Consider the following 16,291-nt stretch of genomic DNA (forward strand, 5'->3'; position numbering starts at 1 on the left):
GCGTGACTGATGGCGTGAGAATAAACAAACCAAGACCGACTGAAACAGAGACCTGCACAGAAGACAGGGTCCAATGGGACCGCGTGCCCCAACTTTCGTTACCTTTCTCGCCGTTAAGGGCGCTCAGTTGACCTGTTTGTCTGCCATTATCATCATCATTAAATTATAAATTTTTTTTAAACAAACCGTAACTAAATTCTAAAAAAAGGAGGATCTTTGTCCGAGTTATATTTCAAAAATTTTGTTATTTTGTATTTTAACGGAGAGTTTGTTTATCTCTCGCCAGAGGACATACCGCGATTTCACTTTGTGTGACGGCCCTGCGCATGTGCATGCACAGAACAGGTGCTTGTGCATTACAGTGTGGACAGATAATTAAACTATAACGGTGAAGAAAAATGACAGAACTAATAGACCCTTCTTATTTACAGGTTTACAGTAGTGCCAGGCTACCCGCAGTGTTCGTTCCCTAGCTGCGAAGGCTATGAACAGCAGTGCTATCTGTGCAGGTCTTTATTTGAGTCGGTCTTGAAACAAACTATGCTATGGATGTGGATTTGGTTGTGCCTTTTATTGGCTTCTTATTGGCTTAACAAGCTTCAATGACGATGGGGATGGCGGACTACACGGGGAGCCCACGCATTGCTGTGCAGCCGACTACTAGCCGACCCCCACTTTTTAAACACACTTTTTTTTTTCAATTTTGGTGCGGGTTATACACGAGTAAATACAATGAATGGTTCGATGGACGTCAGTGACTCCGCTGTGGTTAGCTTATTGCATGCTGTGCCATTGTAAAATGTTTCCTCATGCAGTCTTCATATGCAGCAGAACATTTAAAAGGTGCGTTTGTTTCTTGGCAGCCACAGCACTGAAGTTCACCTATTTCTCTGGCACTTGCAGTGCAGTCGAACGTGTGGTGAAGGATTCCAGAAACGCTCGGTGACCTGCCACAAAGTGAATGCCTATGGCTGGGTGGACCCGACCCCTCTGACGCCCAGCGCAGCTCAACGCCTCAGTGCGCTCGAAGCTGAGTATTCTCCCTTCTACGGCCACGACCGCAGGGGCTCGCAGTACTGCTCAAGCCAGGAGAAGCCGCCCAATTCACGTGCTTGCATGGTCGGTCATTGTGGTGAGGGTGTCTTTTGGAGGCCTGGACCGTGGACACCGGTGAGTTTATGAAATTCTCTGCAATGAACCTTAGTATCCAAGTGCTTGGGTTTGCTGCTTTTTAACATAAACAGTGTTGAAATCCTTCCCAGAATTTGCATAGGCTCTTTAGCAATCTTCCTCTGGATTTATATTTGGTTGGACTTCTAGAGTTTTGGTGAGGGAGAGATTACAATATGGTAACGAGATAGGTGCCCCACGACTGTAGCTGAACATGCAGGCAAGCATCATTCGAATAAATGGTGGGTTCTCTCTGCTCCACAGACAGGTCTGAACTTTGAATTGAAGGAAGAGCTGCCAAACAAATATGTGAGGAGCTCTCAGAGTAGTTGTGTGATGAATACCTTTTGTGTGGTGCCCACTAGTAGGGATGGTTGGCGAGTTTTATTTGTTACACATTGCACCTTTTCAACATAGCACATCTGCGGTGAACTCAGGAGACTCCACTGTGGTCAGCGTGTCAACTTTCCATTCTTCTGCGCTTAAAGAAAAGACATGTACACTGGGAAGAAAGGAAAACTGCCAGATTGAATGGGCAAGGTTTGAGTAATTGGCCTGTGATGGTCGGCAAGAGGACGCAGTGGTCTTGGAAGTTTTGTGAATGAACCAGCTTCTTGCTCATCTAGGATATGTTCACTCTCGTGGCACAGTTCCTGAATGAATAGCACGTCTGGTAAGCATGCTTCTTGCATAAAAAAAGCTGGTGCTTGCAGTTCTGCTCATTTCGGCAAGAAAGAACTGGTGTCATGAGTTCACATGTTTTCTGTGTGCCTTATTGGGCTGGATACTTGTTTGGTAAAGTATGGTTGGCACATAAGTGTCATATGCAGATGTTTTGACAGGTGTGAAACCCATTTTCTTGCTTCTTTATCACTTGGTGTCTGCAGTGTTCCACGACGTGTGGATCAGGCAAGCAGAAGAGACGGCTTCGGTGCTACGACCAGCGCAACAAGCGAGTCAACAACAGCCACTGCAGCAGCGCACTAAAGAATAGAATCAAGAGAAAGCGGCGGTGCTTCTTGCGACCATGTGAGTATTCATTGGCTGATATTTGACCACTTATTACTACGTGGAAAGTTAGACTGAACAGGGAACAAGTCAATTCAGTCTCTCTGGTCTTAATGCGATAACATTGTGTAGTCCACATTCTATGAAAACGAGTGTTTTTCATGATTGAGTGAGAGACATCATGTGGTCTTGTGCGATCACATCCATTGATAACATTCGGTTAAAATCGGGCCACTAGTTAGCACTCTAAGTATCACTGCAGCTAAGCTACACTGCTTAGCAATTCTATGTAGCACTTTGACTTAGCCCTACTGTTTACTATGGCTAATTAGCAGTGCCAGTAATGAGGACTACTAAGTTGAAACTAATAAAGTCTACAGTCAAACCCAGATATATTGAACCTGCATAATTCGAATTTTGGCTATATCAAACGCATGGAATATCCCCTTGAAAATCACATGTAAAAGTATAGGAAAGCTGCGTCATATATCAAACTCCGCACCACGCACTGAAAGGTATGCCTTTCCCAAAGACGATTGCATCACACTCGGCCGTTTGCCACATGGCATTTTCAAGCCACGTGCGGAAGGAATGAGAGAGAACAGTTCGGCGATGGTTGATCTAGAGAAGCGCCACGCCCTTTCTCCAAAGGCGCGCATCTGCAGTCATGGAGGATTTTTTTTTCTTCCTCCATGCCTGCGGTGATCGTTTGCCGCATGCCAACCCGTAACATTTGCAAGCCGTGTGAGTAAAGGAATGAGAGGGAACTGGTTTGGCAACAGCCGGTATGGAGCTTACGCAGCCAATACAGTCGTGGTGTTCGGGAGAGGGGAAACATGATAGAGCGAAGCGCATGGGTGTGCCCATTCTTCTGCCGAACTTTCTCTCCCCCTCCTTTTCCTTTCCCGGTCTTTGTTCGCAACAGCACGCATGCGCCAACAAGCCAGCTCAACCCATGGCAGACAACGTCAGACGCTCTCTCCTGTGTGTGTTGTGAACCCTCTCTGTGTGACGGGTGACGCGCACCTTGTGTTGTTGCGCTGAACATGTGGCTAAAGTTAGCAAGGATCACTTTAGTGCGGTACAGCGTAAGCTATGGCGGCTGCAGACATTAAAAAGCAGGCAATTCTTTTGTGCGAGAGTCGTCCATCCTTGCCGTCGTGCTAAACATGCGGCGTAGCATAAGCTGGCGCCTGCGGACGTTAAGAAGTGGCAGATCTTTTTTTTTGCGAGAGTCGTCCATTCTTGCATTTATGAATCCACAAATAACATTATTCGCTTCAAACGTCATTAGTAGCTATCATGCTTTCCGATTATTTTGTGGCAGTGGACTCCGCCCGCCCCAAGTGCCACGTGATAAATGGAACCAGGCTTGTGCAATCAAGCCATCATGGGCACACTGCCAGGTTTTCTGCCCGTCACCGCAGAAGCTAGTACCAAAAGTATAGTTCATAAAGTTAATACACAAACTGGTATAGTAAAAAAATAAACATGCGGTGACATTATGGCAGCGCGTCAATATGTTGCGCAGCGATGTCACGGCATGTTTATTTTATGACTATACTAGTTTGTGTATTAACTCTTGACAACATCTTGACGCACTGCCATAAATGAGCGGTGGATACGATGGCCGAAGTGAAAGGACATGTCACCGACTAATGCTTTTTTTTTTTTAAAATCTCGGAGGCAAAAGTGGATGGTGGGTTCATTATTCAAGTGGGTTGATTACGTGGCAAATAAGGTATCATTTTTCACGATCGTAATTGTCATCTCAAGCCAATTTTTGTATATCGAATTATCGATATTTCGAACTATTTTGTGATCCCCTTCAATCCCAGATGGCTATCGACGTCCGACGGACAACCGACAGACGTCCGTTTTCGGTCGTTCGGATGCCCGACGGAAATTTGGTTATGTTCGACATACGTACAGCGGACATCCGTTGGACTATCGTTTGTGGATCCGGATCGCGTCCCACGGACGTCCGACGGAGAGCCAGAGGCAGACATTTGGACGCTTCCTGGAACTTGCTTGCAGGGCCCGTTATTGGTGTAAAAACTTGCCAATAACATTAATGTAAAGCTCGGCAAGCATGTGCCATGGAAATTTCAATCACATATTAGTGCTTAATGCCTTTGTCGTGAGAGTAAAGCAGACAACAGAATATGCAACAGGTTCAAGTTTCCTGTTGTCTGCTTTATTTTCGCACAACAAAGCACTAAACAGCAGTGTGCAAATAAAACTTCCATCAAAGAGGCACATACGCTAGCTGAGCTTTACACAAATGCACCATTCCTGAAAATATGCGAAGTGCATAAGTGTACCAGCATGCGAGATTGCAAAACAGCATTTTCGTTTTTTTAGGCTTTATTGCAAAAACTGCATGCATGAATAGCCTACACTAAAAAATATTCACATTAAAGCTGCATGCAAAAATAGATGGAATGGCATGGTAAAATGCAGTCCAACTGGAGTATTAAGAATCTACTTGAATAATTTTTTTCATTATCCTTGGCCGTGACAGCTCTTCCCGTGGGGAGGGGGAGGAGGAAAAGGTATTTATTGGAACCTAATATTTTTGAATTAGCGAAGAGATGATCAAGTCCTCTGTGGGCGGCCTCCGTAGGCCAGGATTCCAGGAGCCGCTATTATCCTGCGCATCCGCTCGATCAGCTGTTGCTGGTCTTGCAGGCCTAAGCTGGAAAGAGCAGGTTGGACTCCTCCTGCAATAGAAGGAAAAATGAAATTCAAGTTATCCGTGCTCAACTTTGATTAGACATTTCCAAGGGCAACTGCCAGAACGGTCACATACTATATAAAAAGGTCATATAACTGCCACAAAACTCATGCAGAATACCAAAAGATACGTAGTTTGACCAGAACCTTGCATTCAGTATTTTAATCTTCTTAGGCCGTCTTTTTGAACATACCACTCTGACCAAACACAGCATGTTATAAATGTTTGCTGCTATGCACCCTCAGCAATGCCCAAGACATTTATGGGCTCCTCGTTAAGGAAGAGGGCCTTACACTCTTCAGCCTGTTAGCGTTTGTTTTTTGAAGGATATGCCGTCCTTCCAAAAGAGGCGCTCGTTTCAAAGCTGCGCTCTCTCCGGGCGATGGGTCCAGTCAGCGTACTAAGCGGTCGTCGGTGTATACAGTTCGTGAAGCTCCTTAAATAAAAATGAGCCCTCTGCATGACGCAGCAACGAGAACAAACTTCCTGTCCCCGCGCCTTCGAGTGCGACCGAAAGTCCTTGGAAGAAGGGACTGCTTTCCCTCTCTTCCTACGTTTCCGTTAAGCCGGACCCTGCTGTAGCTGCCTCTCTGTGCGCATCTCCCTGACTCCTGCCTGAGGGCAAGTGGGAGATGGCCACAGCTGGGCATTGAACAAGTGACCCAAAGAGAGTAGATGGTCCTAATGGTGCCTAGCATACCCACCGATCCCTTACAAAAATCATTAAAGGAATGAAAACAACACATCAGATAACGCTACAATGTTTCTAAGTGCAGTCTACAACTCCAAGTCATATAAATATATGTACATCTCTGCACATCAACTAGACAGAAACTAGACAGAGTAAAGTAATAATTTAGGGTCTGGCAACACTAATAAAAAGGGATAAAGGCTACCGGGGGGGGGGGGGGGGGCTACGATTATTAGTACCATTTTGCCTTTAAACTACAATACCATACTTGTTGCAAGCTTAAAATCAGTTTCACACCTGTCCCACCCACATTAATGGAACACACATCTGACTCAAGACTGCAGAGAAAGAACAAGCTAGACTATTAGATGCACCCTTGGGTGTTTGTCTGGCATTTCTGAGGGTGAAGAATCTGACTTGTCAGTAGCATGTAGTATATGAATAAGGATCCTATGACAGTAAATGCATCTGATTTTCTGGAGTGGCTTTTCTTTGCTGGATGCTTATGAAGTGAGCTATAATTTATCCAACTTGGCCTAGCTTTATTTTATGAATAACATAGCTATAGTAGGTACACAGTTGTCCACTCTTAGGCTGAACATGTGAGTGTGTGGCATGCACTTTTCGAGATGCCACTGCGTCCATCACAGCCGCACACCGTAGCGAAGAGGCAGACAGGGTGAAGTACCAGCCTCTAGTCCCTCTACCTCCACTGGGGTCCCGAACTAGGGACCCCTTGTGTTCGTCAGGGCAGGCCCCCTCAAGGTCAGCTAGTGCGTAACCTCCTGTATTTGTATCTGATGAAAATGTTTTCCACCACAACCCTCGATACACAGCTGCGCATCTTAGCAGATGTGAATAAACAGCTCCTGGTCCTTCTACGCATAAGTCACTTTGCCTTGATGCATGCCTGCGCACCATAGTAAAGAGGCAGATGACATGAAGCAGCAGCTCGTGGTGCCTTTACGCATGAGCCATTGTATTTCGATGGGCGGGTGCGTACCATAGCAAATATACAGACTACGTCACACAGCAGCTCCTGGTCCCTCTATGCATAAGCCACTTTGCTTCAATTCGCACCTGCGTACCTGAACGAAGAGGAAGACGTGAAGCTGCAGCTTCTGGGCCCTCCATGCACAAGCCACTTAGCATCAATGCACAGCTGTGCACCGTATTAGAGGCAAAGCACGTTAAGCAGCAGCTCCTGGTCCCTCTACACATCAGCCATTTTGCCTTGGTGCGCATCTGCACACCGTAACAAACAGCCAGATGTGACACAGAAGCTCCTGGTTTCTTTACACATAAACTACTTTGCCTCAATGCGTGTGGTGCACACTGGAGCAAAGAGGCAGATGACGTGAAGCTGGAGCTGCTGGTTCCTCTACGCACAAGCCACTTAGCCTTGATGCACGACTGTGACGGATGCAATACCATTTCGCAAACTGCATGCCACACATTCCCATTCAAGCTAAGAGTGGACGGTTGTCTCTGACTCGCTCGACTGCTTCGTTCCGTGTGCTTCATAGCTTTGTGGGAGTGGTGAGCACATCTGCTTCGTGAAAGATGGCTGCTGTGAAGAGACAGAACCTAACCATATCTGCAAAGCTGGAGATCATCAGAAGAGTTGAGCGCAGAGAAAAGAAGTCGGATGTCGCCGCAGCGTACAGCATCCCCAGATGCACGCTGAGTACGATTTTGAAAAATAAGGCCGACGTTAGGGCTAAGGCGGACAAGAGTCCTGCTGCTACCACCATCGCTCGACGAGTACGGACTGCTGAATTTGAAGACGTAGAGGCAGCAGTGTACAAATGGTTTCGTAGACTTTAGGTCACAAAACATCCCCATTTCTGGCCCAGTGATCGAACAGAAAGCGAAGGATTTCGCTTTCATGCTGAACAGACCCGACTTCAGAGGCGGCTCAGGCTGGTTGCAGCGGTTTAAAGAGCATCACGGCATTATCATCTGTGCTGTCACCGGTGAAAGCCGCGCAATAGATCTCGGCAGCGTGCAAAAGTGGATCGATGAAAATTGGAACGACATCACAACAAGGTACCATCCCCGTGATATATTCAACGCTGATGAGACTGCTTTGTTCTGGCAAATGCTTCCGAACAGAACGCTGGCCTGTCGTGATGACAAGTCCCATGGCGGGAAGGTCAATAAAGCCAGAATATCCGTGTTGCTCGCCACCAATGTCGACGGGTTAACTAAGCTTCGACCGCTCGTAATAGGAAAGAGCAAATCGCCGCGGTGCCTAAAGAATGCACTTTCTGTTCCGGTATCTTACAGATGGAACGGGAAAGCTTGGATGACAAGCGAACTTTTTGGCAAGTGGCTCAAGTCCTGGGACGACGACCTGGTAAGCCAAGGCAGAAAGGTCTGCTTGCCAGTTGATAACTGCTCTGGGCACCATTGCAACGTCAGCAACATCAAGCTTCGTTTTCTTCCGCCCAACACAACGTCGGTGCTGCAGCCTTTAGTCATTCATGCACTGAAGGCAGGCTATAGGAAGCGACTTGTGCAGAGGCTAAACCTCCGCACTGGCCGGGAGCTGAAAATTGACCTCCTGGGAGCAATAACCATGCTGAATGCGTCATGGAACGACGTCAAACAAGAAACAATTCAGAACTGCTTCCGTCATTGTGGACTCTGCTTCCGGCGAGGCTGGCGCGAGCTCATCAAACAATTACAGTCGAACCTCCGAAGTAGCATCGGAACAGTAAATTAGTTCGTTATATCCGATATTCGTTGTAACAGTAGACAAATATCGGCTGACAAATCTACAATTTGGCTCGCGCGGTTACTCAAAATATACTAAAATGCATTATTCTTGGCTTCGAGCCCACTATAAACGAAGTAATCCTTACCTGTCTCCTTGTGGCATTTCAAACAAAATAGACCGGAATATGGGAGCAGAAATACAACAGGACAAAGTTCGTTTGGGAAAACAGATCTGCGTTCATTTATTTGAAGAATGATGTTACCTTCGTCTGGTGGCTTTTCACAGCATTCCGCAGAATGAAGTTTTCCACAACGTCCACGCACGTGAGGGCCTTTTCTATTTCAGCAGTTTTGGCCGTAGGGAGCTTTTCCAAATAGCCTCTCAGCTTCCTGGCCATGTCCGCGGCATCCGCACTGTTTATCGGTAGTTCATCCCGTTCGCCTTCGTCACTTTCGCTATCGCTGCTGCTGTCATGCTCAGGCAACAAAACGCGATGCACAATTTCCTGATCCGTCAGCTCCGGCGCAACAGCCAAGTTCTCATCGGCCGAAACGAAGTCTTCAAATGCGATGCCTGGGAGCGCCAGTCGATCCCAAGTTCTGTCCAGCTCTACCAGGTTTTCGTGCTGAACTTCGTCTTCAAAGGTAGGCAAAACAAAACCGGCATCCGCGAAACAGTTCCTTATTGTGGACTGCGTAACCCATACAACATTTCGAGCGTCGTCTTGATGCTTATGGTTGTTGACTTGCGTCGATCAATATCAAAAACCAGACGCATCACCAAACGCTTCCGGTAATTGCACTTGAGCGAACGGATAATGCCCTTGTCCAACGGCTGCAAAGCTGAAGTTGCGTTTGGTGACAGAAACACCAAACGAACTGCCTTCAGCACGATAGAGACTGTGTGCAGAACAGTTGTCCAAGAGCAAAAGGACCTTCCTCTGCTGCCTCTCCATGTCCTCGTCGAAAGCTCTCAGCCAGTCTCCGAAAAGTTTGGATGTCATCCAGGCTTTTCTATTGGAAACATACTCAACTTGCAAATTCCGGATGCCTTTCAGGCACCTCGGACGTGCAGACTTGCCGATGACAGTGAGCCGTCTTTTGTCAGAGCCGTCCATGTTCACGGCAACGACAACCGTCACCCGGTCTTTGTTCTTTTTGCCTCCATGGCAGGTTTCATTCTTGACTGCCAGTGACTGCTCTGGCAACAACTTGAAGAATAGGCCGGTTTCGTCCACGTTATATACGTTGCACTCGTCGTATTGCTGGAGCAGAGGTCGAAGGTTCTCCAGCCACTTATCACACGACTCCTCATCAACAGCAGAACCTTCGCCAGACAAAGTGTGGCATGCGATCTCGTGCCTATCTTTGAGACGTTGCAGCCAAACGCTCCTTGCACGGAAATCATCATGTCCCAGTACGCAGGCCAGGCTGTTGGCCTTCGCTTGAAGAAGGGATCCGGATACTGGCAAGTTTCGTGCCCTTACATCTTTAAACCACGAGAACAAAGCCGCTTCCACGTCCGGGTAATGGCAAGGCTCTCTTACAGTCAGCTTTTATGGCGTCCTCGGTGTTGCCCTCAATCTTCTTTCTTGCAGCCAAAATGGTGGACAACGAACTTGGTGGAACGTTGAATTCCGATGCAACATCCTTTTTCTTGCGGCCACAATCCACAGCTCTCAATATCTGAAGCTTCGTCTCGAGCGAGATCGCCTTCCTCTCCGTTGCCATTTCGGCCGCTGATCGATGAAAGAGGGGGGTATGTGGGGGGCTCGCCACGCCATCACCCATGGGTGGTTGCCAGTGTTGCTGCGCTTGCTTTCACCGCTGGGCAAGTGGCGCCACCCTTTGGCCTTTTGTCGTCACGCGAGCTTGCAGAGTTTCTGCCCTCGGTTCATAGGTGGCGCGACCAGCCAAACGCGCAATTTTTGTTCTAGACAGCTTAACTTTCTACAACTTATTCAAACGTTAAAAAAAAAGAAAAGTGCAGTTGGGAATTGACTTTCAGTATTTATTTTGCTTGTTTTAGGCTACATTTAGAGTTTTGAGCCTTGAATAGACCAAATATTTCTTCGTTACAGCCGATATCGCGGCGGATCTCACGTTTTCGGTTTCATTATAGAAGAATAAATGTCGTAAAATTAAAGCGTGGCCAAACAAAGTTCATATTTAGTTCGCTATATCCAATATTTCGCTATATCCGTGTTCGTTATAATGAGGTTCGACTGTACAGTGAACCCCTCGATAGCGGTGAACCGCTGGAGGAACTTGATGAGTTGTTCAGCCAGCTTTCCGAGTTCCCGGGTGTTGTTTGTGATGGGACTGCAGCAACAGACTTCGTCTCCGTCGACGACGATGTTCCGACAACCGGAGAGCTCGCTGACGAAGACATCATTGCCGATCTCACTAGGGATGTCGCCGGCGACAGTAACTGTGAGGATGCGAGTTCGGACCCGCCATCGTGTTCCGATGCACTTCACGTGCTGAGCGTTGTTTGCCGTTACTGTGAGTCAATAGAAGGCTGCGGGCTCAGCTGTTCCCAGTCGCTCGATAACGTTGAGAAGTGCATGCTGAATAATTCTTTCAAAATGAAAAAGCAGAAGAAGATCAGCAACTATCTCTCACATTAATAGTTCCACCGTAAATGTTTTTATCAAATAAAGAATGCTGTTTAATGACGTGCAGTTTGTACATTGTCAAATTTGTTAAAAGCTGTATTTCGAATTACCCGATTTATCGCACTAATTCCCATTTTTTTACGAGTTTGATATATCCGGGTTTGACTGTATCTCGCTGTCAATAATGCAGTGAAGTTCTGAGGAGTCTTTGAATATCTGTAGGGACAGAGCAATAACAATTTTGTTTTCATCTTACTTTTGCTTAGCTCGTTTTTTTTTTTAGAGCCTGCGGCTTGCATGACCTCCCAGTTTGCCTGGTTTGTTTAAAAGAAGGAGTTGCAGTCACCAGAACTCACAGCCCAACTGTTTCACGGCGGCAGTATGTCAAATTCGGGCCAGAAAAGCGCAGAACAATGAGTCAAGAAAAAGTCATGTGCCGACTTTTTTTTTTGTCTCTTATCTCCTTCTTGTCCTGTTGTTCTGCGCTGTTCGGTTACATATGCATAACCAACATGCCCAAGGTGCTGTCCTGGTTTGTCAAAGCTGAAGGAGAGCACTAAACCTTTCGTTATTTAGTAGCTACTGCACAGTGCACACAGCCGTTCTTTCTATAAACTGTAGTTGCCGTAAAGCTCAAGAGAGAAAGATCAGCGGCTGCCCATTAAAAAAAAAAAAAAATCCCTCGTGACGTTTTCACAACTGTAAACATGTCGCACGATAGGCTCGAGTGCAAAAGTTTTCTCGTATAGTTTTCACAACTTAGCACGTTGCGCATGGTTAACAAATTAACTCCTTTAAAGCTCAGGCAGGCACTCCTTTATCAGAGACAGAGAAGTTGCGCGGCTTATTGGCGCAGCATCCAGCAATGCCGAGAAGGATGGCCCTCAGACATGAGGCTGCACTTTAGTTATTCGGTGCGGAGCCATTCTGTCAGTCTCGCCTAAAACACTCGACCGTTCGGCTGTTGTACAGAGCTGTTTTCTTACCCAAAAGTGCAGCACCATCTGTAATGTGTTGGTGCATCGAAAAGTTCCACTAAAGAAACAAAAGGTGGTTGAAATGCTTACTTTGGAATCAGCGGTTGAAGAAAGTGTGCCAGCTGCACCAAGCCACGGCAAAAACAATGCTACGGCATAACAGCCGTAGGTATCTGTAACTGCGCAGAAAATGCAGAACGTGGAAACGTGAAGCCATCTTCCATGACAAAACTTGTCAGGTGGATTGGATTGGCTCATTTCAGATTTTTTGAGGATAGGTTTGGTTTCATTCTTTTTGAGCTTGCTGCTTGCTGCGTCTACTCAGCCTGCGATTAAAGTTTCACCGAAGCATCCTGATTAGTAAAATGTTTAATGGTCATTTAACTTTTCATCAAAAATTTTGAAGGAAGAATTGATGAAACATGCGAAAATTAAAAAAACAAATTGTTTAATAGAAAGCTTTCTATCTCATCGATTCGCTCTGGCATAATATAATGCAGATTTGCGGCATTACTGATTTATACGCAGTTCAGACGAGCATGATGACTACAAACGATATCAAAGCTGTGTAAAAGCGAATCCAGTGGCGGACGTGGATTCGACCATTCGCTTTCGTACGTAGGCCAGAATTCCGGCGGATGTCCAAAATCGGCCGAGTTCGGACAGTGGCCGTCTGGGATATATCCGGGTTTGACTTTATTACTTAGCAACAGTGCATATGGAAGTGCTATTGCATCAATTCTTAAGGATTAGTGTGTTAGCACTAAGATTCCACTTGTGCCTTTTGCCGATCTGTCCAGTCCTTCTTGCCCCTGGCAGGTGACAAGGCTGACTGATTGGCAGCTTATGCGAGGCCGCGCAATATGGCCCAATTGTCAGGAGAGCATTTTTAAGATGGGAATTAAACCCACCTTTGGGTCAGACTCCTAGCTGTGCAGACATGTTCTGGCTTCCGGATTAAAGCTGGGCTTTATAGTGTCTGGATTGGATATTCATAATCATAATGTGGTAAATTGTACAGTTGTGGTTCTTAAAAGAAGCCTTCATTGTTTAGAACTTAACAATATTGTGACATATATGTCCTGCATCGCTGGACGTTAAAGAAGACGACGATCAGAAACAGTGAGACAGAAGACGACAAAGTGGTAGCAACGTTTAGTGCTAGAAGAAGGTTAACGCTGCTGGGATTCCGTGCTTTGTGTGCTGCGTTATCCTGGACCAGCCTTCCTGCACTAACCTTGCCGCGTATCATCTTGGTGGAGGTGACTAAAGATCCCTGTGTGCACACATAAATTCATTTAAGCAGCCGAAAGCTGGATTTGCGCAGTGGCCGCCACCTACCTGGGATCACAACGTCAACAATGGCCACTATGACCTCTGAGGCAGCTGCTACCACCGCAACAACATCGGCGCAACCACTCGTCCTCACAAAAATCCGCCACCCTCCCATCTTCAATGGCAAAGACAAGACAGATGTTGACGACTGGCTGGATGAATACGAGCGATGCAGCCGGAACAATCATTGGGACGCGACCATCATGCTGGCCAATCTGATATTCTATTTGGCAGGAACCGCTCGCACATGGTCTCAAAATCACGAGCATGAGCTGGTGACCTGGGAAATATGCAAGCAAAAGCTTCACGACTGTTCGGAAAGCCCATTGGATGGGCTCTCGCAGCCAAAACCAAACTTTCGTCTCGCGCTCAATCCACCACGGAGTCCTACCTGGCCTACATTCAAGACGTGCTCGCATTGTGTCACAAGGCGAACAGCTCCATGCTGGAAAGTGAAAAGGTAGGGCACATCCTCAAAGGCATCGCAGATGACGCGTTCAACATCCTCTTCTGCATGAATTGCTCTACCATCGAGTCGGTGCTTCAAGTTTGCCGAAGATTCAAGCAGGCTAAACAGCGACGCTTGGTACATCGCTTTGAGCGCCTTCCGAACACGGCAGCCACATCATCCTGCGATGATCTGGCTCCTCTGCAACAGCCCACTACCATGACTCGGATCGTCAGGCGAGAACTCGAGGCCTTAGCTCCTGCACCACTCCCATCTCCACTGCCCGACACCGTGACCAAGATACAGGCCGCCAGGAACTTGCCAACATCAGTCTTTCCTCCCACCCCGTACCACCCTCGTCACCATCGCATCCTGTTCTTAGTGGCTGCTGCAACCACTAGCCAAGCTCCCCCACGTCGCTACGTTAGTCGCAATCCTGCAGAGTGGCGCACCTCAAATGACAGGCCAATTTGTTTTATTTGCTGTCGAGCCGGCCACACTTCCCATTATTGCCGCAGTCACACCTTCCCCACACCTCGTTCCTATTACAACGCTGACCATCTGTACTACTACGGACCTCGACGCTTCCCTGCCCAACCTGAACAGCTCCGCCCCGCATATGATGGACCTGGACACTTCCCTGCTCACCCAGATGAACCTCGCACAGAAGCCGTCTCAAGTGTCCGTCACTGCAGCTGATCTCCATCTCCACGGTCTCGTCGATCTCGTTCACCGGTGCCTCGTCGCAGCTCCTCCCCATCATACACCGGCGCCCACTCGGGAAACTAGCGAGTGCAGCACCCGGGAGTGACGCTGCATTACCGACCCGGACTGTCAACTCGGAACTGACCCTCGCACCCAGACGTAACCTGATTGAGGTTTTTGTGGACGGAGTCTCAGTTTCTGCCCTTATTGGCACTGGCGCTCACATTTCCGTCCTCAGTTCCTCGCTCCGTCAACGCCTCAACAAAGTCCTTACACCCGCTTCCTCATCTACCATTCGTGTTGCTGATGGCAATACAGCTACTGTGATTGGTATGTGTACTGCGAGAATTACCATTGCTGACCGCCATATCCCTGTCCTATTTACAGTCCTCACCAGTTGCCCTCACGACATATTAGGACTCGACTTTTTAACTGCACATTCCGCGCTCGTTGACTGTTCTTCTGAACTGCTTCATCTGGACCTGCCACTCTGTCCTGACAAACAGGCCTCTGATACTTCAACGCTCCGTCTCCGCTCCTCTACATTTACTCGTCTGCCACCAGAAGCTGCAGTGTATGTGCTCATGTCTCCTTTCCCCTCCCTTCCTGATGGCGACTACGTTGTTTGCCCCATAACCGACGTGACACTTCAGCGTAGAATCGCTCTCCCTCATAACATTGTGCACGTAGAAAATAACAACGCTTATATTCCAGTTTTGAACTTCGGCTTTTTTGTGCACGTTCTTCCTGAGGGCATTACTCTCGCCGAACTGACCCCACTGTCTGACGTCACAGTTGCCGCTCTTTTGCCTGACTCCACTGCTAAAGTGTCGACACGACCTGCACCGTCCTCATCTTCGGAGGCCCGCATATCAGGAATGGTTGCACCTAATTTGCGCCCTGACCGTGCTACAGCACTTAAGAGTCTTCTGAATTCGTACAGCAATATTTTCGATTTTGTTGACCGTCCCTTAGGACAAACGTCCCTCGTTACACATCTTATCGACACCAGAGACGTCCGCCCAATTCACAGAAGACCGTATCGAGTCGCCATTTCTAAACGACGCGTCATACAAGATGAAGTGGACAAGATGTTTGCAAAAAACATTATAGAGCCTTCGAGCAGTTCCTGGGCGTCGCCTGTCGTGCTTGTTAAAAAGAAGGACAATACATGGAGATACTGCGTTGATTACCGACACCTCAACAAAATTACAAAGAAAGATGTTTACCCGCTCCCTAGGATAGATGATGCCCTCAACTGCTTGCACGGTGCCAGCTATTTCTCTTCCATTGATCTTCGTTCCGGTTATTGGCAGATCGCAGTCGACGAACGGGACCGGAAGAAGACTGCCTTCGTCACTCCCGATGGCCTGTATCGATTCAAGGTGATGCCTTTCGGCTTGTGTAATGTGCCTGCAACATTCGAGCGCATGATGGACTCTCTCCTGCGCGGCTTGAAATGGACGACGTGCTTGTGCTATCTCGATGACGTCATTGTATTTTCTTCTACATTCGAGAGCCATCTCCATCGTCTTGATGCCATTCTTGGCGTCTTCCGAAGAGCTGGCCTGCAGCTGAACTCGAAGAAATGTAGCTTCGGCCGACGTGAACTCAAGGTGCTTGGTCACGTGGTCGACGCCCGTGGCGTTCAACCCGATCCAGACAAAATATGTGCTGTAAGTGCATTTCCTACACCCCGTTGTACCAGTGACGTGCATAGTTTTCTTGGGCTTTGCTCCTCTTTTCGGCGGTTTGTACCTAACTTTGCGGAGACGGCTCGTCCACTCACCAACCTTTTGAAGAACGACGCTTCATTTTGCTGGGACCAAGAACAATCCCAAGCCTTTTCTGCGCTCATTGCAGCCCTCACCAACCCGCCCG

General features: G+C 47.6%; 1 protein-coding gene across 6 annotated transcripts in view; it reads left to right on the top strand.

Annotated features, from left to right (window-relative positions):
- The window catches only part of AdamTS-A (ADAM metallopeptidase with thrombospondin type 1 motif A), a 638,686-nt gene that overhangs the window by 586,463 nt on the left and 35,932 nt on the right, over window positions 1–16,291 (top strand). For all 6 annotated transcript variants that reach the window (XM_084579539.1, XM_084579541.1, XM_084579538.1 and 3 more), the window contains 2 exons: window positions 904–1,170; window positions 2,058–2,199. In XM_084579539.1, coding sequence (XP_084435665.1) covers window positions 904–1,170; window positions 2,058–2,199 — 409 coding nt within the window. The remainder of the gene's footprint in view (window positions 1–903; window positions 1,171–2,057; window positions 2,200–16,291) is intronic.

Source organism: Amblyomma maculatum, chromosome 9, assembly GCF_055883805.1.
Source record: "Amblyomma maculatum isolate TAMU_Amacu chromosome 9, ASM5588380v1, whole genome shotgun sequence".
Taxonomy (NCBI): Eukaryota; Metazoa; Arthropoda; class Arachnida; order Ixodida; family Ixodidae; genus Amblyomma; species Amblyomma maculatum.